Genomic DNA, 24,799 nt, shown 5'->3' on the forward strand with positions numbered 1-24,799 from the left:
ATATATTTGAGCCTGTATGTCTACTACTGACCCAGTTTGAATGAGAAAAAATTCAAAATAAATTCAAACTTGTCCACTCAATTCTTGTTGTTTAAAGCTATCAAATATGTATGCTGTGGAATAATTTCACCCTGGAAAAAGAACAGTTCACAGAAATCATTAAAAGACCAACATTATTTTGACATTCATGGCCATGATGAATGTATGTAACATTCTGACTATAACTATAACACCGCAAGTTTCACTACTATAAAGAAAAATAGATGGATCCCTGCCACGTATGACCACTGGGGCTTGTTAGAAACATGATACCACTATCTTCAAAGGCCAGGGAATATCAACTTTCAACAAACCCTTGCTTCAATACATTAATCTTACCCTTTTCATTATAAATAAACTTTAACTTTTTTGTCACTGTCTGAATGTAAGTCTACTTTCTATACAGTTAAAAGACACACTGTTTGTCTCAGGTCGATTTATTCTTATTACTTTTTAAGGTGTTTATTTATTTTTTTGCAGCTGCTGATAATTTATGGTCCCTCGGGATTCTTTTGACCCTTTAGTGGCGTATTTATTTTAAATGAATGAAAATGTTATTATGTTATATTATGATTATGTGATATACGAATATTTTACTTTAAGTTAGTTGAAATATTTCCTCCAAGGTAACTTGTGTTAATGTAAAATAAAATAGAGCTTTAATTCTGCAGTGTATCAGTTTTCCTACACCGTTGCTTCAAGTAAACGCACCCGGTCCTGACCTGCACAGGAAGTGGAGTGACGCTGGCGCGGTAGTTGAAAACAGACGTTGTTGACATGACGCTGGCGAACAACAGCTCAGCAGATGCACAAACCTCGGTCGAAGCTTTTACTTAACTTTAACACAGGAGAACTTATCATAACTTGACACCGAGCATGGATTTATCTTCCATTATAAGGAAAATGGGTGAGTTGAACTGTTAGCTAGGAAAATACCGCGCAAGAAGCTGACTATAGCTTACTTTAACTAATGATGACAAAACCCGTTAGCCGCTAACAATAGCAGCTCTCTCTCAACTTTTATATGTGGCTGTCATTGTTTGGAATAACAGCACTTAAATTATCATGAAACTGTTTAACTTTGTAAAGGAACCCCGAGTCAGGGAACCTTAGCTGCCTTTGCTAACTCTGCTCCAATTTTTCCCCTGTTTAATATTTTTGATTTCTCATAACTTTCAGGTCACTCTCTGGTGGAGATAAGAGTGCGAGCATTGAAGAGCATCTTATGCAAGCTGGATCTTTCCCTGATTTCCGTCCATGATATTGTCCAGGAGAAGATGCTGTTTGTGTATCTTCTGGAGTGGTTCAATTTCCCCGAGGTGCCAATGAAGGAAGAGGCCCTTGAATTGCTTTTAACCTTATCAAAGGTAGATAAGAAGTATACTGATAATAGATGCAACGCAAGGCGAATAAATCAAGAATTGTAGGTAGAGAAGAGCAGTCTGCCAGATGGCAAATTACACTCGTGAACTTTAAATGTAATTTTGGCCTTAGCTTCAGTATTTTTTTCTTTTTCCAAAAGCTAACCAGGCTTAAAATGCATAATTAATGAAGGATTTACTTTTGTCCTGATTTTCACCGCATGATTCCAAAACCTTATGTCACCTGTATAAAATTTACACAATATCAAACCAAGACATAGAATTTCCAGTTTTCTGATTATGCACTATTGTGTCTTGGAGCATCCAAGTGCAGCCCAGATGCTGCGAGACGTTGGGGCGGTGGACTTTCTCACCCAACTGTCTCCTAACGTGGAGCCCAGCCTGCGAGCTGTCATTGATGGAACCCTGGACCAGCTGTTCCACCTACCAGAACTGCTCCCCAGTCGCGTAGTTGTCTATTCACATGGACCACGTAGTACATCTTCAAAAGGTGTTCAACGTTAGGCCAATTATTTGTTTAACTTTAGCGTCTGTCATTCATAAAATACAAAATTTTCACAATATGATATTAGAGGCAGTTTGGTTGAAATGGTCTATATTACCAAACTGCTTTAAACTTTCTTGTACGGAGATGTTATCCCAGCTACAAGTCTCGTGTCTCTGTTGTTTCAGCTCAAGAGGATTTGCCTAAAATGGGTTATTTCCACAAGAGCATGCCAAATAATATGGATATACCGCCTCACAAGATAGCAGGTACCTTTTGCTTGAAAAAAATCTTTCTCTAATGTTTTATGCATGATATTTTTGTTAAAGGACTCATGCTTTATCCCTCTGTGTTATATAGAGCACGAATCTGTGAGATGTCTGAAGTTTTCTGTGTTTCCATGGCTGACTTTGACAAACACAGACAGGCACATACTTTCTTCCAATGAGAAGTAAGAGACAAATGCATGTCTTTAAGTGGTAGCATATTACACTTTTCACCCAGTTTAATTGTATTATAATTAGCTTTGTTTTTCAACCATTTCTGAATTCAAACCTGTTTTTATTTGATGCCCAGTTCTATACATTGCATAGTATTTGTGTTGTTCTTTACTGCTGAAATTCTTTGTATTAATCAACTCCACAAGCGTGTGAGACTAAAAATAACTCTGTTGTGGTTCTTTTGAAACAGTTCCTTGGGGAGCAGCAATACCAACCTAGTGCGAACGACTTGTGAACTTCTGTGTGATGTCATTATGCAAGACTTTCCTGCTGAGATCTTTCTGCAAAGGCCGGGCATTGTAAAGGTATTGAATCTGGGTGTTTTTTCACTGTTATTGTGTACACATGTCTATTGTCTCTACATTTATGCTGGGGGGTTTGTAGTTTTTTTGTTTGTTTGTTTTGTTTTTTATGTTTTTTTAATAAAGAGAATGTTCACACTCGACCAGAAAGAGACAATGCTGTAGTGATTGCAATTTCCATTATTTAATTATCAGGGCATTAGAAGAGCTCTCACTGTTTTTATTTTATAGACTCTGTGATTTTTAGCAACCATCATGTGTAGTGCTTATGTTCAGAAACGATCTCTGTACTGAATACAAACGCTGCTCTCGCTTGGTTTGAAAATGCTTTATTCACTGTCGGTTTCCTAAGAAACGAAGTTGAAGATGCCAATCAAAAAATCAGAGTCTGGTTTTATTTTCTAGCCAAATGGTATTCACATCGATTAGATGCAGTGCGCTGTTTTGAGTGGCTAGCGTGACCAGCTCATAGCGGATTTATAGGATGGTCACTCCAACCACTGTCAAAATAATAACCTGTCAAATGGTGTCCTTGAACAAAGCATCCATTTATAATTCTGCGTCCCTGATCTTGTAGGAGGCTGTGAGGCTCCCGAAGGCTTACTTTGGTTGAGCAGGTACTAGATTGCTGCTAGGATGTAGTTTTGTCATGATGTACCTCTTGCAAGGTGTGAAAGTCCTTGGTAGAACATTTTGCTTCTTCCCTCAAAGGCCTCCTTGAGCAGCAGAGTTTCTGTATAACAGGACGCTGTCGGGCACAGCCTTTGAACAGTTGTCGACCTCGATGGCCCTTGCTGGCTTCTGCTGGCAGCTGATCCATGGGGTCGTAATACTGAAGTCTGCAATGAGTTTCCACTTTGTACAGCTATACATACTCCGTCTCCATTCCTTTTAAAGCGAGCAACACCGTGTGATGTATCTCCCCACTGTCATCTTGGTAACAAAGCACATCAGTTCTGTGAGCTCTTTGTTTCACTGGCATAAAAAGAGTTTTGGGGGAGACATCATTTTGCCCCGATGAGCCACAGTGAACATTACTATTTTGCTAATAAAGTGGTGCATTAAATTACATCGGTCTCACGGTAGCATTAACATACTGTCACCCAGCAGTGTCATCACCAAAAAAGAAATGATTACAGAAAAGTACTTCTTGTGGCTTTACTTGGTCCTCTTTCGAGCTACTGCAGCCATTAAGCAAAATTAAAAGGCTTGAATTTAGATACATGACATCATTAGCTTCAGAGGGCAGGGAATCTGAACTCTGAACAAATTGCTGCTTCAATAATTCAATTCCATTTGCCCTTTTTATCCAGTGAACTTTATTACGGCTTTTCTGTCAGTCTTGACTTTAAGTCTGGTATACAGTGTGTTTGTCTCGGCGTAGCTTTGTAAATTGACTAATATGCAGTTTTTACACATTTGCAATAAACTTTTATTGGATATTACAAGGTGTTCATCCACTGAACACCTTAGCAGTAATGTAATCTGTTATGCCATTAATGTCCCGTTCCATTTACAGAGCCTTCTGTCCCTATTGAGGCTGGGTCCAGGTAAAGAGGAGTCAGGCTACATCTACTTGTCGGCTCTTTCCTGTCTCCGGCAGCTTTGTGTGGGATTAAGAAGGCGGCTGCGCTTTCATCAAGACCCAAGCTTCTACTCTGCGAAACAAGGTAGCGTGCCCTTTTTACTTGTTTTTAAATAATGATATCAATGCCTTCCACTGTCATCTATGTGGTGATTTTTCAGCTATTTTTGCATGCTTATATAAGTAAATCACTACCTGGTATCTATCACCTCTGTTAATCAGCTGTATTTTTCTTGTAACTCAAGTCTAAAACCGATCTAGAACATATTGCTTCCACAACGTGAATTCCTAATTTTTATATTCACAAATCAATGTCTAACAAATATCAAAGCATTTAACTTATTTGTTTTATTTATTTGTGGATGTGTAGATCCAGTTTCTCAGAACTCGTCCTTCTCCTACACCCAGGAGGTTCTGGGGACCCAGCGTTCGGGGGCCTCCTCTCCTGGGTCCGAGTGCTCTCCCCGGCCTTCTTTAGTGGGACGCACAAGCCAGAGAGCCAGAGGAGATGGTCAAGATGGAGACGCAGCTTCTAATAGGTACGTGTATGAAATTGAAATGACTGCATGTTTGAAATATATTGTTAAAAAAAAACAATAAAAATGTGTCTCTTTTTGTGTATCTTTTCTGGTTTAAGGTATTGTTTGCATAGATGTTAGTAATCATATTGGCTCCTAGAGTAGAGACTCCCTTTAGCTTTTTGTCACACTTCTGAGGCGTGCGTGGTATTACGTTAGTCATTCTACCTTGCTTGTAGAAATGATATTCTTGACGTGATTCAACATTTTCGATTCTTTTCATTAGGCTTAAGAAGTGAGTCTTACATTTCTTTGAGAATTTGTGCACAGTAGGGTTTTCTGCGGCTTTGATAATGACAAAATCACTAGTGACGCCAGCAGCCCACACAAGACGATAAAGCAGTGTGAAAGAAAAGAAAGACTGTGAAGGATGTTCTTCTCAATATGAAAACACTAGGAGCCCTCTAGCGGCCGGTCTGTAGTGTTTAAAAATCAGGTTTGATTCATGTGATGGCATATTCATTTTTATGTTCCATCCCTATACAGCGGATACGTCACTCCTTGCATTTGAATGGTCCAAGAACAGATCACAAATTTACAGTTGTCTTTCCGTCTGTGTGCAATTCATCCAGTGGCAGCTCACACAGAAGTGGAGGAGCAGTCCAGGCCCCCAGACAGATGGCCCATTCACCTGCAGATGTGGCCCATGTGGAGCTTCCTGATCTGGGTGTAGAAGATGTGTTGGAGTTGCAGTTGCGGCAGCTCACTTTGGCTCAGTTTACTGTTGCCTCTATGGAGTGTGCCATACCACTGCTTAAGACAGGTAAGTGTCAGTTTGCTTGTCTTTTTCAAATGATCTTATTTGGTCAAATATGAGTGGTAAAACTATTTTTTAAGCCATTAATCAATAATCTCAGTCTCAATTGTTTGTTTGTTTAAATTTTTTGAACTTAAGATTCCCTCACCTGTTTCTCTACATTGACTGGATTCTCTCCATTGTTATTTGATCACGTCAAAACATTTCTTCTGCTCTTGCTTTGTTTTCTCTCTCACTCTGCTGTTTCTCAGAAGGTTTGCATGCTTTCCATCGCGTTCTGGAGCTGCTGTGTGACGCTGTCCTCCTGCTTGGGGACAGCGTTTGTGAGCTGGTCTGGGACGATCGCAGCCTGGCGGGGATGGAGCTGGCAAGTCAACACAACTCATGACAGCCTCTTATGTAGATGAATAGACACTTCAGTGAAAAGGGGAACTGACTTGGCCACCAGACAATTTGCCACAGACACACAGGCATACGGTATTCGACTGTCAAGGAGAACTGCGGGCACGTGATTGAGCGTTATGTGTTATATAAAGGTTACAGAGGCTTTCTGCTGGTTATAAAGCACTTCTTGCATACATGCAAACTTCCCATCTGTACCCTTGGGTTTATCCCAGCACAGAATTGCAGGGCTAGTAAATGTCTTCATTTATTACATGCATAAAGTCCACACAATAGATTGTGTTAAACAGGTGTATTTTTTTTTACCATGCAGAATCATTTGTTATCTTGCATGGCTGTTTTAAAGGGTATGTTCCTCTGCAGGGGGATTTACACACTTGTCAAGTCCAGGCCCCTGTGGCCCTCTGCTGTTTAATACATGCCCAGAGCCTTGCAGCCTGAGAACTATTTTGTCATCTTTATGTGGAGAGCAGCTTTTGTGTGCCAAACCTCTAGGTTTTTCCTGTGGGAATGGACCAAACTGTTCATGCCCGCCTCAGCAATGCAGAGGGCATGTACTGCCCCCTGCTGGTGTTCATCTTCCATTGAACAATTTTTACACCCAGAACAAAGTGGCTGAGAATAGATTGTTCCAATTTATTCATACAGAGATAGGGTGGATCTGTATCTCGTCCCAAAATAACCCTGAAATCTGATTACATTCAATTCCTAACCTCTGGAACGAACAATTTTTCTCTTGGCTCGCAGCCAGAAGCTGTGTCTTGAGTGTGTGTGAACATTCACACAGTGCGAGTACATGTGCACGTATTGGTGCGTTTGTGTGGCAGTGTGTGTGTTTGTCTACATTTTTGCTTGTGTTTATTTTAGAAAGAGAAGCTGCAAACCTGCATGGAGCTACTGGGGGATATACTGAGCTATCACCACAGCTGTTCAGTGGATATTCCCAACAATTCTCAGGTTCACCATAGAATAGCCTACATAGGCGCTGCCATATTTACCATTAAACTCCTACAGACCATCCTCCCACCCGAGAAGGTGTGTGTGCTTGTGTGACAGAATCACTTTGATTCAGTTACTGTTTTCCATTTGAAAGTTAATCATTCTATGAACATCACACAGGCTAGTGACAATCTCCCAGAAAACACTGCAACAGCTCTTTTCCACTTATGCTTGGACACATCATTGGGAAGTTTGTTACCCAGCATGCAAGAGACAGCAGTGGCCTACTTGGAGCAGGTGAACTCGGACAGCCATGAAATCTACAGGAGGGTGACCCGAGCTGCCCTCTGGATGGAATCCACTTGCATCTTTCTCAGGGAAGCACAAGCGGAGGTATAATCACCACATCAAATACAAATACTAGGCATCCTTTATACGTATATATATATGGATACACTACACACTGATCAGGCATAACAATATGACAACTGACAGGTGACGTGAGTAAACGTGATTATCTCAAAGGTGATGTATTAGAAGCAGGAAAAATGGGCAAGCGTAGGGATTTGAGTGTAAGGATCAAATTGTGATGGCTAGGCAACACGTCAGAGCATCTCCAAAACTGTAGCTATATATGTCTGTGTCCAGTCTGCAGTGGTCAGTGTCTATCAAAAGTCGTCCAACGAAGAATAGTGCTGAACCAGGGACAAGGTCATGGGTGGCCACGGCTCATTGATGCACGTGGGGAGCATCAAGAAGATTGGCTGGTTTGATGAATCACATTTTCTTTCCCGTCACATGGCTGGCCGGGTGCATCTTAGGATGTGCCTGGGGAACACCTGGCACCAGAATACACTATGAGAAGAAGGCAAGCCGATGGAGGCAGTGTCATGGTTTGGGCAGTATACTGCTACGAAAACCTCGTGTCCTGGCAACCATGTGGAAGTTACTTCTAAATGCACCACCTACCTCAGGTCCAGACAACGTATAGCCTTTCGTGAAAATGGTGTTACCCCATATTCCCATAGGCCTCTTTCTGCAGGATGGTGCGCCCTGTTACAAAACAAAAACGGTTCGGGAATAGTTTTAGAAACACAACAACACGTTCGAGGTGTTGACTTGACCTAAAAATTGTGCAGATGCCAATCAAACCTCTGTGGGATGTGCTAGACAAAGACGTCTGATCCATGGAAGTGGATCAGACCTGGTGCCAGATTCCACAACACACCTTCAGAGGTCTAGCGGAGTCCATGCCTCAATGGGTCAGAGCCGTTTTAGCAGCAAAATGGGGACCAATACAGTGTTAAGCAGGTGGTCATAATGTTATCCCTGAACAAAGTATATGATTATATATGACTATAGTGAAGTCTTTTCAGACTGTATCTCATCACTACTTGACTGTTAATTAAACATTGTATTTTTTTTTCTCAAGGGGGAGAAGAATTGGCTGGAGTTAGTGGAGCTGGCAGACCAAGCCATAGATGGCCTTCCATTTCACCAGCACTTGCCTATCATCAAAGAATGTGTTCACATTTGCTCTTATCTGTAAGACATCAGATCTGAAGTCAGTCATAGTAATGACTTTTTTTTTTTTTGCTAACGAAGTTAGTTAAAATCCATTTGATTATCTTCTTATAGGTGGAAGTTTGAACAGCCCAGTCCCCTCCTCCAAACGGAGAGCCAGAAACTCCTCCTCAAGCTGCTGGCCCATCCTTTACTGCCCGTCAAGACAGAAACATATGAATGCACTTTAAACCTGGTCAAGGTTAGAGCAAGCCATCTTATATAGACAGTCATTGTTTGGATGAGTGCGGAGGGTCATGGTTAAAATATATGAGTGTGATATAGCCTTAATGTGAGCCTGTTTAGTGGGGCACCCATATGTAAATATGATGGATGAGTCACGGCTCTTTGACAGGCCACTATAAAAAACCCACTTGACATTTGAAATCAGTCTTTCTTTTCATTTTGCCAATTACTGACTAGAGTGAGTTTCTACATTTAAAGTGAATTGAAACTCTTATATGCGAGCACAAGTGAGAATAGTGATAATTTATGATGTGCTCTGGTGTGATTACATATACCCCTAGGACTGCCTTGGCATCCAGAATGCGACACGTCAGGAACCAGGGGCATGTGCTGGAGTTAGCTTCCTTCTCCACCACAGGGTGCTCTATGAAATAAGCACCTTTGGACTCCAAGATTCGGCACAAAAGGTAAATGTACTACTTATACCTTTCAAGTTTTAGACCTTTGAGAGAGCTCATTCTGATAATGGAGTACAGTCACTCACAGGTAATCATGAGATTAAAAGCAGAGGGGTTTGTGGAGGGGGTTTGGACATTACACGCTAAACCTGTGTAATTATTCAGACATTTCAAAGTTGTCACATGGAGTACTTGTTAGTAGATGTTTTATCAGCAATGCCTTTGTGAACTCAGCACTTTACCTGTGATCTATAGGTGAATGCTCTTGCCAAGGATATCCTGCTATTCCTGCTCAAGGGACGATTGATGATGACAGCATCAGCCTGGGACAGATTCAATGAGGCACTTTACCCGGTCATGCCCATATTACAGGTGTTGTAATCTCTTCAGAGGCTCAGTAGTATTTGCACTGCAGAGCTCATAAAGCGCACATCTCATTGGAGCTTATTAAACAATATTTATGGAAGGGAAGAATGGGTGTATGTTGCCTACAATGAGAACAGCTATGATCAAAAGTGCAATATTAGCACTCTTGGACCACAAAGACTGTGCATTGAGCTGCCAGTGAGAAAAATTTGGTTATTTTCTCATTTACATATTCTGTTATATTGTTTCCTTTTTGAGTGGAAGGGGAAGAGAAACAAAAACTTTTTATTAATTGTTCAGTTCCAGGGAACAGAAAGCCAGGAAATTCTTCATGAATAAACATGAGGCTTTGACTAGGCTGTCAAGTGTGATTTAATTCAAGAAGGCCATTCAGAGATGGGCCCACCATGTCAACAAGAGACAAAACGAAACCACCCGTAATCAAAGTGATGCATATTTTATTTACTTTTGCACCGCTTTGCTGGAATTCCCCATTGTTTGCTTTATTGTCTGCCAAGGCAGTCTTGAGAATTGTGTGTGTTTGTGTGTCTGTGTGCGGCAGGGTTACGCCAGCACCGAGGAGTCACTGGGAAACTGCGTCCTGCTGATAAGTGACATGTCGGACATGGCAAGAGACAGTGTGTTCCCAAGTACAGCCAAACTAAAGGCGGCACTGCGACTCCTTTTCACTAAGCAGCCCGCGTGAGTCTCTTCTCTGGGTCTTTCCTTTGTTGCTCTTTCTTGTTGTTTCTCTCTGTGCTCGTTTGAGCATTTTGTGCCTGCCCGGAATTGTGTGCATATCAGAAATGTGTGTGTTTGTGCCTGTGATGAGTATACTTGGATGTCTGGCATGTTTCTTTTCTTTTTTCCGTTTTCCTTTCGTGGAGTTGTTTGATGATTTTTGACGTCGGTTCTCGGGATTATTTGTTAGCCAGACAAACACTCAAGAGCCTGAAAATGTACTCTCCAACTTGTGGTGGGTATATTAGGCCTCTGTGTTGCTGTCAGGTGCTTGTCATGTCAACCAAATGCTCTTCGAGGCCTGTGTAAAACACTTTCTCATCCGGTCCCAATCTATGAATATTGATAGAAATGGAAATCAACACCAGAGAAGCCCTGGTAAATTCTGGCAGCAAGTAATAGAGCTGCCGCCTTCACTGCCAGCTATTTCTTGAGTTGTTGTTTGAAAAATCAAACTGTAAATGTTTTTTTGTTTTGTTTTTTTTGCTTCGCCGCATGAATTAGGTTGTTTTGCAGCAATTATAAGTCCTTAACTACACCTGCTTATATTCTTTCATTATTAACAGTGTGAGAATAGCAGCAGTGCAGCAATTCCTGCCCCACCTCACTGGAAGCGACGATTCAAATACAGCCCGGCCAAAACTGGATCAACAAATGATTGCCTCGCTCCCCAACCTCTTCTGCCTTAAAAACCCTTTAGACATCACACTTGATACCAGCAAGAAGTCTGTTCTAAAGGTATAATCCTGCATACATAACACAAAACTGATGTGTGCACTAATAAAAGTAAGTGCTTACCTATGTGTTTATTTTATGTCTTAGGTGGAATCTGTTGAGAAGCTGTTTAGTATCCTCTACTCAGACATGGTTGATATCACCTTGAAAAGGTCAGCTGCAGAACAGCTTTCTGTGGTGCTACAAGGTGAGATATCTGTAAAAGCTATATTTATAGTAGTATTATAAACTCATCTTTTGTCTGATTTTAATATTTTTCCAAGTTAAATATTTGTTCTGGCAGGTTAAAGCTTGTAAAAGCAACTTATCAGCCTTACTTTGCAAGTTGCTTAATATTAGATTAGACTACATATGTAAAAGTATATTTTAAGATCCTTCTGTCATTGTCTTTTTCCTCAAAATTACATATTTAGAAGCTTCTTTTTTTTCCAATTATAGTAATCCCTTCATGTCTTAAGTAGCTTAAGATTTGTGCTCTTGCATTGAATCTGCATCATAGGTATGTCTTAATCGCAGACCTTTTTAAAACTCAACGCCATAACTTAAACTATGATCTAACGTGCACTACTCTAGGAATGTGAGTTGTGTCAACATGTAGTTACGATGACTTTGATTGGCCCGTTCATTACTGCCATTTAATCCTAAGTTACTACTCAAGCTACTTCTTATGCCATCTTTTTTTAATCATCTGGAGGAAAACTCCACTGCTGACTAGTGTTTTGGCAGCTAAATTGCAGAGCAACAGAAGAACGCCAAGTGACATCAATCACTCGTGTAGGCTATGCTCCACCCTCTACATATACTTTGCACATATGTATAACTCACACATTTAATGCACCGATTTGTCTTATTTGGCATGTGAATTGTGCTAATATTGCTGCTTTACCATTTGGATACCTGCTCCAATCTACATCTGTGAGCCCCAACAACAAGTTTTCTGGCTATACAGTTCAATGCAAAATTAAAAATTTTATTTATGTAGCTCTGAATCACAACGGTCACCTCATGGTGCATTATATTATAAGGTGAAGAGAATTCAATGATATCGAGAAAACCCAAACAATTAGATGACCCAAGAGCAAGCACTTGGTGACAGTGGGAAGGAAAAACTCCCTTTTAAGAGTAAGAAACCTCAGTTAGAACCAGACTCAGGGAGGATCGGCCATCTGCGACCGGATGAGGGTGAGGGAAGAGACACACTGTGGAAGAGAGCCAAAGATTAATAACTAATAGATTGTTATTCGTTTCCTTCTGTATATTATTATACAGAAGGAAATGTACTGTCTACATTCAGCTCTTTCAAGCGAGAGAGGGGGAAAAAGCATGGGCTATATTCAGTAATCCACAATATCTCAAAAAACTGTCATCGTCAGCTGACCATTTGCACAGAATAAAATGTTATTCTTTGCAAGTTTTACTTACAGTAACTTGGTAAATTGTCATCAGCTCCTCTGCTCCGTGTGTGTCTGTTACACAAACACATGTATTGGAGTTTGGAAGACACATGCATGGTGCCACTGAGAGCAGATGAGAGCAGCGAAACAGCATCAGAAACTGTCACACTGAGCTGGAATGAAACGAATGCTCATAGAAAAGATGAAACCTCAGCTTATCAAACAGCAAATAATGTTTTGCAAAAGTTAGACAGATTTAGTTCCTTATTGTCAGCTCTCAAAAGTTGGAACTTCCCTGCAAAATGACAGAACTTGTTCCTTAGGTTTGTAATGAATAAAACCCTGGTGGTTTTCAGATACACTGCTATTCCACTGTGAGAATGCTTCGCTTCAGAAAAAAATGCTTTTTATTTTTATTGAAATGATTCTTTTATTGGGAAACACTGACTTTGGTGGCACATCCAGGCCAGTTTTAGAATGTGATAATACAAGGATTTAGAGATGTTAATTTACATCTGGATAATTGATGATTTGAATGTCTTATTACTCCCAGAAAAAGCTTTGCAAAAACTGCATTCACTAAAATGTAAATCAATTATAAAAGTCTGTGATACGCAAAACGCTGTGTTAAAACTACAATTTGTAGTAAGGGCACCAGTGTTTGTTGTTTCCCAATACTTTACTGTGTGTGTGTGTTTTGACATATATTGAACGGTTTTCTTTCTTTCCCTTTAGACACAGCAATGCACCCAGTACTAAAGAACCTTGGAATAACAGATAAAGTCCTTTCTGTAATTATGGAGTGTGTAAATGGCAACAAGGTAAATAGAAGAAACAGACTGTAGATGCTTACTGAAACAGTTACTATTGAAACTCAATAACCCAAATATATACAGTCACATGTTGTCTCGTTTATGTATATGTCCATGTTTATGTGTTCACGTGAGTTCATGTGTGGATGCAGGAAAACCACTGAGCCGTGAATGATAGAAGGATGAAATGGCGTGTATAAATATTGTCAGACAGGCCCTGGTCAGCAGTGATTTCTGGCCTGTAGTTGATGCAGTCTGCTGACCATTCCCAGGCTTTTAATCAGAAACTGCCGAGGGTAATCGTCCAACATGTCTCGCTACATGGATGTGGAGTAACAGGGCTACAGAGAATGACTTGTATTTGTTCCCAACCTCCCTTGCCTGCAACCTTCACAGTCACAGAATTTAGGTATAGCTTATGCGAGCTGACACTAAAGAAATCCTGTGCATTTGTGAGAGGCAGAACAAGGCGAGGCCGACTGGCAGCGTGTGGCTTTGTTTGTGTTTTCCTTGCAATTAAACACCGAGTGAGTATGTTGCTGTTTTCCCCAGAGGTTTGATTGTCTACTGGAGCCTTGTGTATGTATCCTGAGAAAGCTGGTGTACGCTGATCCATCTCTGAGGCACAGCCTGGCACAGCGGCAGCTCCTGCTCCTCACACTGCTCAGGGGTACATTCACAAGACAACTCATTAAATAACAGCTACACACATTGTGTCGAGTAGCTCGGGGCCATATTCTCAAGTCATCCACTGATGCATAGCTTTTAACCATGCTGTCACACTGTAGTAAGTAGCATATTAGTATGATGCAACTTGTTGCCACAGAGCTCGGCTCGGCAGCAGTGCACTTTTAACAGCTTAGTCTTAATAGTAGTTGGTAATATATACAGCAGCTCTAATATTTGTTGCATAAATTTGAGCTAAAATGTAACTTGGTTTATAAATTAAAAGACATTTAATTCAAGTGATTTTATGTATATTTGCGTAATGGTTTTAGTCAGGTCTAGACAGAAAATAGAGCTTTATTGAAATGTATTCATGCAAAAGATATGCAGTGTTTTAAACATAACCACATTTTAAATTCAGTGGAGTCTTACATTTAATAAGAAAAGTGTTTGCAAGTTTATTTTCGCAAATAAATTCTTGCAATATAAACTACTACTTCACTATTACTTCTGTAATCTTCTTATGGACTCAAGTGATAAAGTTCTGGATGTCATTGTTATGTAAATTGCCTATTCTGGTCTTCATTATAGCATCGTTGATATTGAAGGAGAACAAAAGCGATGGAAGTGAGATTGCTGTTCTGATGAGTTTACTGCTATTTGATGAGATCGCCAGCACTGACTTATGGTGAGCATAATTTTCCTCTCTTTAAATTTCCATTTGTGCATGCGTTAATGTTCATCCTTTTAATACTGCAGTGCTCTTTTTCTGTCATCAGGTCTGACACGTCCACCACAGAAGTGAGCGTCACACCATTCTCCCTGCCATTGGCAGTAACACGCAGGTAAGACCTTCATAAACTTCTGGAGGTCAGCAGCAGTGTTAAATATTGCCTTGTGCTTCGTTGCCACTTTTTTTACTTCCCTGTCATTAAAACACTTGACAGACAATATTCACAGTTTTGTTTTTAATCTTTCTTCAAGGTACAACGTTCCATTTCAGGCAGCAACTCATCATGCTGTTAGTCCGTACTGCTGCGTACTGGTGCCTTCGTCTGACCTCCAAACTCTTAACCCTGCCCGCCAAGCCCTACAGGTGGCCTGGAACACTGCGTGGCATTCTGGGATAGATAACCGCCTTCAGGAGCTTTGTGGCATTGCTAGAGATGTCAGCGAGTAAGCTCCTTCATATTTCCAACTGTATATGTGCAAATGTTAGGTGTGGCCATTGTACTAATGCGTTTCATGTGTGTTCTTTTTTTGTGTTTAAAAATTAGGATTAAATTAGAGATTGGACACCATGGTAGATGAATGTTTCTGTGTCAAGCAAAGTAGTCTAGTAGACTGCCAAAGAAACTTACCTGAGCAATAATTCTGTGACAGGATTTTTTTTTTTCTTTTTTGAGAAAAGGCTTTGAGTTATAGATATCACTCTTTTAAAACATTCCCTGTTGTAGAGCATGCGGTGAAGTTTTAGATTCAGCCTTGCCATCTTGTGTTTCATCTGTCTTCATTTACTTCTAATGTGACCTAATTCAAACAAATGAGAGTGTCTCTCCCAAATTCAGCCAGCTTGATTACAGCACAGATGTTTGAAGCACACCATGGATGGATTAGTCCATCTTAAACTGAATTTCACACAATGCTGTGACTGGGGAAAACAGCACTTGTTTAAGATTGATTAGTCAATAAAATAGACGGGTGTCTTCTTTGTACTTAGTGTTTATGTGAAGTATAGCTATGTATCAAAGCGATCAGCTTCAGATATTGTTGTTGTTTTTTGTTACCACACTCAAAAAAAACATGGCTACCTCTGCTTTAATCAGTCGTAAGAAATTCTCAAAACTTCTGATGAATCATAAATGTCTCATCCCACTAGACTGGTGATCAAATATGACTGTTAATGCAGTCATTAGTGATTCTGAGGCTGCTGCTTAAGCAATAAACTTGCCAGCTCATCAGTAGTCATGCGCTTTAATTTGGAATATATACATTTTTAAACCATTAACATTTTATTCCCCTCAGATTCCATCCCGACTTAAAGCTGTCAGAAACACAAGTTTTGTGGCTGAAGGCAGTGCACCTTCCCACTGCGCTGCAGGATTGTATCCAGGCCATCGTCACCGCATCAGGGCACAGTTCTGTGGCCTCTGCTCTCTCCAGGCTCAGCATCTACCTGTTGATTGACAGGCTGGCATTCCCACACATTCCCACCTACAGATGCAGGGAGACCCTTCACTCCCTCAGCTGGCAGGCTGCAGTGACCAGGTACACTAGATAATTATAATCAAGGATTTATGAACTTTTCTCACACTGTTACCAAAACCAGTAAATGTAATCCTGTGTGTAAAATGTAAATAAAGATAGAATTCAAGGATTAAAATTCGGTATAGGCAATATGTCAAATATTGAAAATGAGATGTGAAATGTTTATACTTTTAAAAATGCACTTTATGTTGTAGCACAGGCAAAAACTGAGCACAGACCTGAACAATATATTCAGGTCTGCGAGCAGCGTACGCTTCCATTCAGACAATGTCTTTTTCAACTTGCTTATTTCAGCAAAACAATGCCAAGTGACATTTGTGAATGCATTATAACAGCATGACTCTGTAGTAAGAGTGCTAATTTGACTTGCCTGCAGCTCAGACTTGTCATCCATTCAACACATTTGGCACATTATGAAACCGAAAATATGACAAAGAAAGCCCTGAAATGTTGGTCTGCTCAAATCCTAAGAATGCAAAAATGGAAAAACATTGTGCTCTCAGAACTACAGCAACTGGTGTCCTCAATTCCTAAAAACCTACAGAGTATTGTTGAAAGAAATGGTGATGCAATACAGATATAAGCTTAGCCGAATGAGTGGGTGACATCAAATTCAAAATAAACATGTATTTTTTCAACATTGTATAAATGTTTTTTGAACTATTCTCCCTTAATTTAGGATCTGAATAAGCTGGAAGCATTGTGTTTATTTATATTTACACAGGTTCTCAGTTTTTTTTGGAAATGGATATTTAGCAAAACTGAGTGAGACATAGACACTCATCTGCCACTTTATTAGGTACACGTGTTCATCTGCTTATGAACGCAAATATCTAATCAGCCAATCACATGATGGTAATCCAGTGCATTTAGTCACACAGATATGGCTGAAGTGTTCAGGTTGCTGGTGGTGTAATAGTGTAAAGCATATCTTTTTTTTCTTGGCACACTATGGGTCACTTAGTACCAGCTGAGCATAATTTAAACACCACAGCCTACCTGAGGGTCATTGCTGGTGAGGCCAACAAATCTGCAGTAGCTGTGTAATGGTAGCATGTCAGTATGGACCGAAATCTCTGAGGAATGGTTCCAGCACCTTGATAAATTTGTGCCACGAAGAAGGAGAATTAAAGTAGGTCTGAAGACAAAAGGAGGACGCAACAAGGTACTAAAAAGTGATGAATGAAATGTAATACTTCAGTAACAATGAAGACATTTTGGAATAAGTCTCCATAAACACACACTCACATATGTCAGTTATTTCTCTGATCTGATCAGTGTTATTCAATCAATCTTATTATCCTTCTCAACCATGTTTTTCTTCTAATGTTGTCTCTTTCTCCTCCTCTTCCTCCCTGCAGGTTTCTCCAGGTGCGCCCAGCCTGTGTTGAGGATGAAAGGTTGCTGGTGGGCATCATTGCATTTTTGAATGCCTACTTCACGCAGATTCACACTGAATTTGCGGCCGACTCAGAGGACGAGGACCTGCGCTGGATACTGGAGCTGCTTCTCAACCAGGTACACATCATGACACGTGTAAAAGAAAAACCCCACTTTAAAAACAATCATTATAGTTTCATTTTATTTAACAGGAGCTATGCTGTTTAGCATGGTTCAAACACAGACAGCTACAGAGTTTGTAGTGATTACTGTTTACTTAGCCTGGCAGGGCGAAGGACACTGTCTCAGCTGAACTTTGGACACGCACACACGTACACATACAGACATATATGCACATGCTGATGTACTCTCCCCCCTCCTCCTCCAAACGCCTTCGACGCTTATTCCCTTCCGATGCTGACGGTGGATCAAGGAGACCAGCGCATAGGCTGCAGGCCCGGATGTACTGTCTACATTGGCTGTCTCTCATCCTTTACCCATCCCTGAGCTTGTTGTGTGTTTCTCTGGTGTATTAAGAGTGGAGCTCAGTCTGGGGGGAGTTTTTTTTTTCTCCTTATCTTTCCTCATGTGGTGCATTTGCCATTGTTATACCTCTCTGACCTGTCTTCTCTATGAGATGTTTTTGTGTAATGTCAGCAGCCTTAACATGAAATTTCTCCTTGTGGGACTAATAAAGGTATCTTATCTTATTAATGTCCAGCCATTTTCCTTTAGTTAGTTCCTAGTTTTTTGGCACAGCGTGTACACATTATTTTAGTTATGGATTCATTGAGCACTCTAGTTTCCCATTAAACTAGTGGCCATCTTATCCATACATACCTTACTCATCTTATTTATGTGTCACCCCATAGCTCACCTTGTTAGTACCATTAAAATATGTGTGTATGTGTTTCCATTAGCTGGTAATCTGGTTAGAAGCAGAAAGCTATAAATATGCAATCAAAGCATGGATAAATCACTCACACACAAACACACACACACCGTCGCACAACCATATTACTTTTTCATAACTGAAAATAGTTTTGTAGCTTTCTACCTCAGGCCTGTGGCAGAGATTATTTCCTTAAAACAAAGTCACATTCATAGGTTTGGTTTTTTTTGGGGGTTTTTTATACCTTAACAGAAAAATCATCTCACTTTTTCAGTGCTGCTTTTAGGATTTAATCAGTTTCACCTTGGCTTTCTCATTAATGTGTGTGTAAACAATAATTCCTCCCCTGGCAGCTAACGAAGACTCACACTGAATGCCTGGCAGGGGTGAGCAGTGCTGCTCTGACTTTTTCTGTAATTACTGAGCTGTTTCAGGAACATCTGTCACTTCATAGACTTGGATTAACTACCCACTCTGTGTGCACTGCTCAGTATGAAATTCTGCTGTTTGGCATTGCAGAGGCAGGTTTTTTAGGGAGAGAAGGAGGTGGTTGCTTGCATACACTTCTTGCCTTTCTCTCCATAATACTCCATAAGTCAGTTTTTCTTTTCTCCCTTCAGTTTAAAACCTCTATAACTAAAGTAAATACACTCAACACTACTAGCTAGGAATGCACAAATTATGAGGGTGAATTTAAAATAATTAGGTACAATTCAACAGTATCCGTATCTTCCAGGATGCTGTGTCTCTGCTGAATTTGCTGCTTGGTGTGGAGACCCAGACCTCAACTCAGAGCACAGGGGAGCATCAAGAAGTGAAGAACCATGTGAGCCAAAGACTGCAGAGAGAGCTCACCCACTTCTTTAACACCTTACTCCGCTGCCTATCACACACCACTGACAGGTAGGTTTTCACAGACACACTTGTGGCTTCCTTTGGTGAAGTCACATATGACAGCCAGTGGTTCTTTTTTTTTTTTTTTTTTTTTAGATTAAATAATTTGAACTTTTAAGTAAAACACAACTTTGTAATTACATTGGACAGGTTAGATGTTTTTTTTCCTTTTTACATTATAATGTGATGCGTATCATTGAGATTTATCTGCTTCTAACATATCAAATACTTTTTCTCCACTACAGCTGAGGCATTTTTTGCCTTACCAAAACATTCAGCCATATTTTACACAAAATACCTTTTTGTAGTGCTAGGTATAAATAATTCAGTCTTTATCGCTCTTTTTCTGCCTTTTTTGCCTTTTTCTGTCTGATTTGCTCGCTTCTGTCTTTCTCGTTCTCTCCTTTCCTGTCTGTCCAGGCTATGTTTGGCATTAGCCGGCCCCTTCAAGAGCCAGCTGGCCGTCCGTTTGCTTCAGAGCCTGCGGGTGTCTGATGCACCGCGTTTTTATGGCCTTCCCAGCCTGGAGAGGACACTGCAGGGCATGATCAGCGTGACTGCCCAGCCTGGCTGGAGCTCCCACTGCCCTGACCTGGAGCCCAGCTCCCTTTGCTCCAAGTATCTCAGTGGGTTATTAGAGGTATGTGTTTGTCCATCAGTTTGTATTTGCATGTGGCATGAGTGTCAAGTTCTTTGTCTGCACAGTGTGTGCGCATATGCTCGTGCGCTGCATTGGCAAGTGCCGAAGCTTTTCCCCTCTCATCAGATACGAGAATGCCTACAGAAATGAAGAAAAAGGCAAACAGAGTACTTTCTGTGGAATTAATTAAAATTAAGCAAAAATGTGGTTACGGGACATGAATAACAAAAGGTAAAAAACATTCATTGATTAGACACGCCACACTGTGAAGATGCTGATGAGATTAATCAACCTTGCCTATTCCATCTGTTCAGCTGTTCAACGGTCCATAAAACAATAGCGTAACTCAGTGTAGACCAGCTTGCACAGCAATCCAGAGCACAGAGGTGTCCACATTTAGTTTTGCTTTGAAATGAAGACCCCCAAGGAACAGACAGCTCTGTTTACACGGAAACAGCCTTTTGTTTGTTATTTGGGGGGCAGCTTTTATTGACATAAATTAACATTTAATGGAGACTGAAGGTTAATTTGTAATGGCAGCTTCGGTCTCTGAGATTCCAATATCGTCCTCTTTCATCGTCGGCTTTTTAACCTTTTTCGCCCGCCTCTCACCTGCTATAGATCACCTCGTTGACTCCTCCCCCACCTCCTCCTGGCAAAGTAGAGGCCCAAATCTCAGCAAGCCTTGGGCTCCTCTCTCTCTTCATCTGCTCATATGTGCAACCACACATCCTGATGGCACACCAAAGCAAAAATAATTAGTCTCAGCTGTATTTAATTTTCATTTGGATGCATTGGGCTGCATGACAAGCATACAGTTTGCATTAACACAGAAGCAACTACTCTGTTTGCTCAACTGACTGTGCCTTTGGTGTTCACACTGAAAGTAGGTGTAGCATTGGATAACAACTACATACCAAATATGAACGACCTCTGCACTGTATCTATGTCTTTTTAGATAGATAGTGTCATAGTCTTAATTGGCACATAAGGATATAATATTTCCAATATATTCTGTTATCTACCCAGGTGATATCCTCATTTTATGTTGAGTGGGGTGGCAACTCCTTGTCATTCATGGGGAAAGGTGTTACCAAGAATGCAGTCATCTGCTTGCTTCACTTGTCTCATGAGATGATGTCTGAAAACAAGGACAAGGCAAGTGTCAACATACTGCAGTATACAGCAGAAAACATGCTCTAGAATTGAGATCCTACTGTGTTTATAGTTAGTGAAGACTTTTCTGCAAATTATTAAAAGACGTTGGAGTAAAACCGAAGTGTGTTTTTTTTTTTTTCCTGCACTAGGACATGATTCCACAGTGGTCTTTGGGGAATGAAGCAGCTGCCGAGGAAGCCAGTTCCTCTCAGCTGGGTTTAGCATGGTTGATCCCGTTATGGGTGGACCGAGATCAAGAGGTAATGAGCGCCACTTTTATATGCAAACATAACACGAAAACTATGTTTACTGTGTTCGGTTGATTATTTGTTTGTTGGAAATAAATCCTAATATTGTTGGAAGGCGTGTTTATGTTGCTTTAAATGGTACGGAAAATGCATTTGTGGTTTGAGCAGCAGCGTTATGCCCAATAAAAACTTTCCAAACAGCTTATTCTGTTAGTGACTTTTAATTGGTGTTGTTTATTGGACAACTATGTAATTTATTGCCAAGTAGCACTGTTACAACAACGAAATAATCAACCAAACACAAATGTCCTTACTTTTTGGGCTATGTTTATTTAGTGTTTATACTTCAATATATGAATTTGCTGTAAGAGAGTAAAGGAGTTGAGTTTACATTTGATTTTTCACCTTCATTTTTTGTAAACCCTGTCTGTTTTTAAAATAAAGCTCTAGATGTTTGGCTTCTGGGGTGGGGGAAGAACCCTGTAACAGTTGCACAAGAGCTCACAGGCATAAAGGAAGTACATGACAGCTAGTCGTACCAAATGCACTGCTCAAAAATGACTTCCCACACAAGTCAGTCTAAGAGGCTCCCTTGACAAAGAAGACTATGTTTTCAGTTTAAATGTCAGTATGATATTATAGTAAAAATAAAAACCACCATGACCAAATTCACATTTATTGCATTAGATGTGTACCATAACATTAACATTAACATGTCATGTTTTTGTTTTGTTTTTTCTTTAACAAAGCTTCATCTCAGTGTTCTCTCTTCCTCGTTTCAAACGTGGGTTTATTCTTTCATGTCAGGTGAGATTTGCCAGTTTGAGTTTGGGTGCAGCTCTATCCTCGATGCCCAGCGGGTGCCAGGCTCTGTGTGCCAGCTGTCAGAACATAAGTGGAGGCCTGTGGGGCACATTGCTCAACATCCTCTTGGATCAACAGGAGAGCAGCATGGTCCGCAGAGAGGTACAGTGTTTGAACTGCAACTGTGCTGACTGTTAAAGCCAGAAATATTCTGGGTTATTGATTATTATCACTAATGGTTTAACCTGAGGACTCTTGGGTGAATATATAGAACATGCAGAGATGATTAGTGATAGGTAAACTATGAGTTGCAGAGTATATATGTCTCAGCGGAAGGAAAGCAAATTTCATTTACACCTAACGAGTGGTCAGAAAATGAGTCTGGACTTGAATGTATTACCAGCCAAATAAAGGCAGATGGCACTGTTGCTGATTTAGTTTAAGTTGACTCAGTGTGCGTGTGTGTGTGTGTATGTGTGTGTCCTTTTTTAAATTTTTTTTTTGTAATGGTTTGTGTGTCTAGGCTGCATTTATCCTGCAGAACTTGCTGGTGATGCCTATGCCTGCCAATGCAGAGGAGGCCAAGGACTCCCACTGGCAGGTCAGCAGATCTGCCAGCCAGTTAAAAAGCTTTTATAGACCATGAACTGTTTTCACTTTCTCTCTCATTTGGTTTCTCTCTCTTTATATCCCCTCTCTGTCCCTCCTTTCCATTCCAAACCACCCTCTCCTCTCTAGTTAAGCCCTGCAGGGTTCAGGGGTGTTGCTAGAACTGAAGCTGTACTGAGGGTGCAGGCTTCCAGCACTAACCCCCCCAAAAAAATCACATTTAAATCTGTCAAAACATCAAACTAATTCAGCATGCCATTACTCATCAAGGGAGCTGTAAGTCAGAAATTGAAGAAGAAAAAAAAAAAAAGAAGGTATCGTGCGTTCTTATCTTATAAAAGCAAAGCTTGTTGTTTACTAAATCTTATGCACACAACATTGCAAAGTACAAAGCAGGCCAAGTGCAAAAAAAAGAAAGCAGAAACGGTTACACTTGCTGCCTAGCTGTGCAGGGGCTATATGAAAAGAAAAGAAAGATCCAAAAACAAAATAAAACTAGGACACAAAATGTCATCCTGTAGCTATGAAGTGACATTTGTAAAATGAATGAAATGTCTTACATCAGTGGCGCAACTTAACGAATGCCCTCAGCCTCTTCACTTTGTCCTTTTCTTCAACTCTCTTTGGTTTCTTTGTTTTTAATTTGTAAATTTCAATGGGAATCATAATTGCATCATAAAAATATAATGTTTGCATTAAATACTGAAACATCTATTCTCCTGTCGCCCTCTCATCGTCCAGCACCCGTGTGTTCGCGATGAAGTGTCTGGGGTGTCTTTGGTGGGTCTTCCAGCACTGCAGGCTCTGCTCTATCACTGTCAGTATTTCCAGCATGTGGGTCTCTCTGCCTCCAATTGTTACTGCGGCAGGTACACTTTCTACATCCAGCCTCGTGTTGGCTCTCACTGTGGCCCAAGACTTCAGGAGAGCGCCTCATCGGGTAAGCTAATTCTTTTGATTTTCCTTAATTACTCTCTTCAAGCCTGATAATGTGGATTTGTTCCAGCAGTACACATCCACACTGACTTTCATTATTGATTTTCTTCCCTTTTTTCCCCCTACATTTTCTTATAACACTGCTGTAATCTGTATGTGTTGTTTTGTTTATATGCTTGTGTAGATTCTGAGAATTCTCTGTGGCTTTCGGGACGCAACCCACCAGCACCCACAGTCAACTCCAGCAGACCCTCCAGCTCTCTCTCCACCTCTAGCACTGTGGTCAGCGCAGCAATATGCATACCAATAAATGAACCGCTGCATTAAAGTTAAATGGATCCTCACATCTTAATGTTGTCCATTATAGATAAGAGATTCAAGGCCACACTCCCCAAAGGCTCCCTCCCCACTGAGTATGACACAAGATACCCCTGTCAGCAGACTGATGGCTCAAGGTACTGAAATGAGAAATGTCTGTGGATAACAGCCTCAGTAAAACTGTGTGTTTACTTCTTAGTACTGCATAAACCTTTTATTTTTTCCCTTCTGAAACAGCGGCTCTCAATATGGCTACTGATTGTCTTAAACTAAACCAAGTTCTGTGTTTATGTGAGCATCCTAAATACACAGCTGAGAAAGTAGTGCAGTCTTCTCCAGTGCTTTTCTTTGGTTTACTGCTTTTGATTATGTGGTCAGTGGTTGGTAGCCAGAGACAGAGACGTGATTTACAATATGTGAACCCTTTTTCAGGAAGTGTGTCTGTTAGCCCTCTATTGATGTGTCTCGCAGGCCAGAGCGACACAGACACCAGCAACTCTATTACCTCGCAGGACTCCCGACAGGGCGAGCCCTTGGCCGTGGAACCCGTTGTCAAGGTAACGCCTGACCTCCTGACGGCCCACTGCGGCCTGCTGACCAACCTGCTGGCCATCCTGCCAGACTTCACCCTCACTGCCATCCGACATAACCAGCTCCTTCAAGCTCTGGCCAGGTAAGAGGTCACATGCTGAGTCCACATGAACACCAGCTCAACCACCCTTGATGTATTATCATCTTAAGCAAGCATTGATTTAAGTGTTTG

General features: G+C 40.8%; 1 protein-coding gene across 1 annotated transcript; it reads left to right on the forward strand.

The window, feature by feature from the left end:
• The first annotated feature begins 772 nt into the window (after window positions 1-772).
• rttn (rotatin) lies at window positions 773-24,713 on the forward strand. The gene is made up of 36 exons (XM_005722800.1): window positions 773-946; window positions 1,219-1,406; window positions 1,722-1,911; window positions 2,094-2,174; window positions 2,266-2,356; window positions 2,596-2,710; window positions 4,227-4,377; window positions 4,663-4,831; window positions 5,443-5,633; window positions 5,879-5,994; window positions 6,897-7,064; window positions 7,149-7,361; window positions 8,401-8,513; window positions 8,607-8,733; window positions 9,059-9,184; window positions 9,431-9,547; window positions 10,104-10,243; window positions 10,849-11,020; window positions 11,105-11,204; window positions 13,147-13,232; window positions 13,776-13,893; window positions 14,481-14,577; window positions 14,669-14,734; window positions 14,874-15,065; window positions 15,915-16,157; window positions 17,519-17,675; window positions 19,166-19,332; window positions 19,744-19,963; window positions 20,993-21,121; window positions 21,271-21,381; window positions 22,177-22,335; window positions 22,697-22,774; window positions 23,524-23,722; window positions 23,903-24,000; window positions 24,086-24,173; window positions 24,508-24,713. Exons 1-36 carry the CDS (start codon window positions 916-918, stop codon window positions 24,711-24,713), a joined length of 5,013 nt encoding a protein of 1,670 aa, XP_005722857.1. The 5' UTR covers window positions 773-915.
• The last annotated feature ends 86 nt before the right edge of the window (window positions 24,714-24,799 follow it).

This window comes from Pundamilia nyererei, unplaced genomic scaffold (genome assembly GCF_000239375.1).
Source record: "Pundamilia nyererei isolate P.nyererei 1_Seehausen unplaced genomic scaffold, PunNye1.0 scaffold00007, whole genome shotgun sequence".
Taxonomy (NCBI): domain Eukaryota; kingdom Metazoa; phylum Chordata; class Actinopteri; order Cichliformes; family Cichlidae; genus Pundamilia; species Pundamilia nyererei.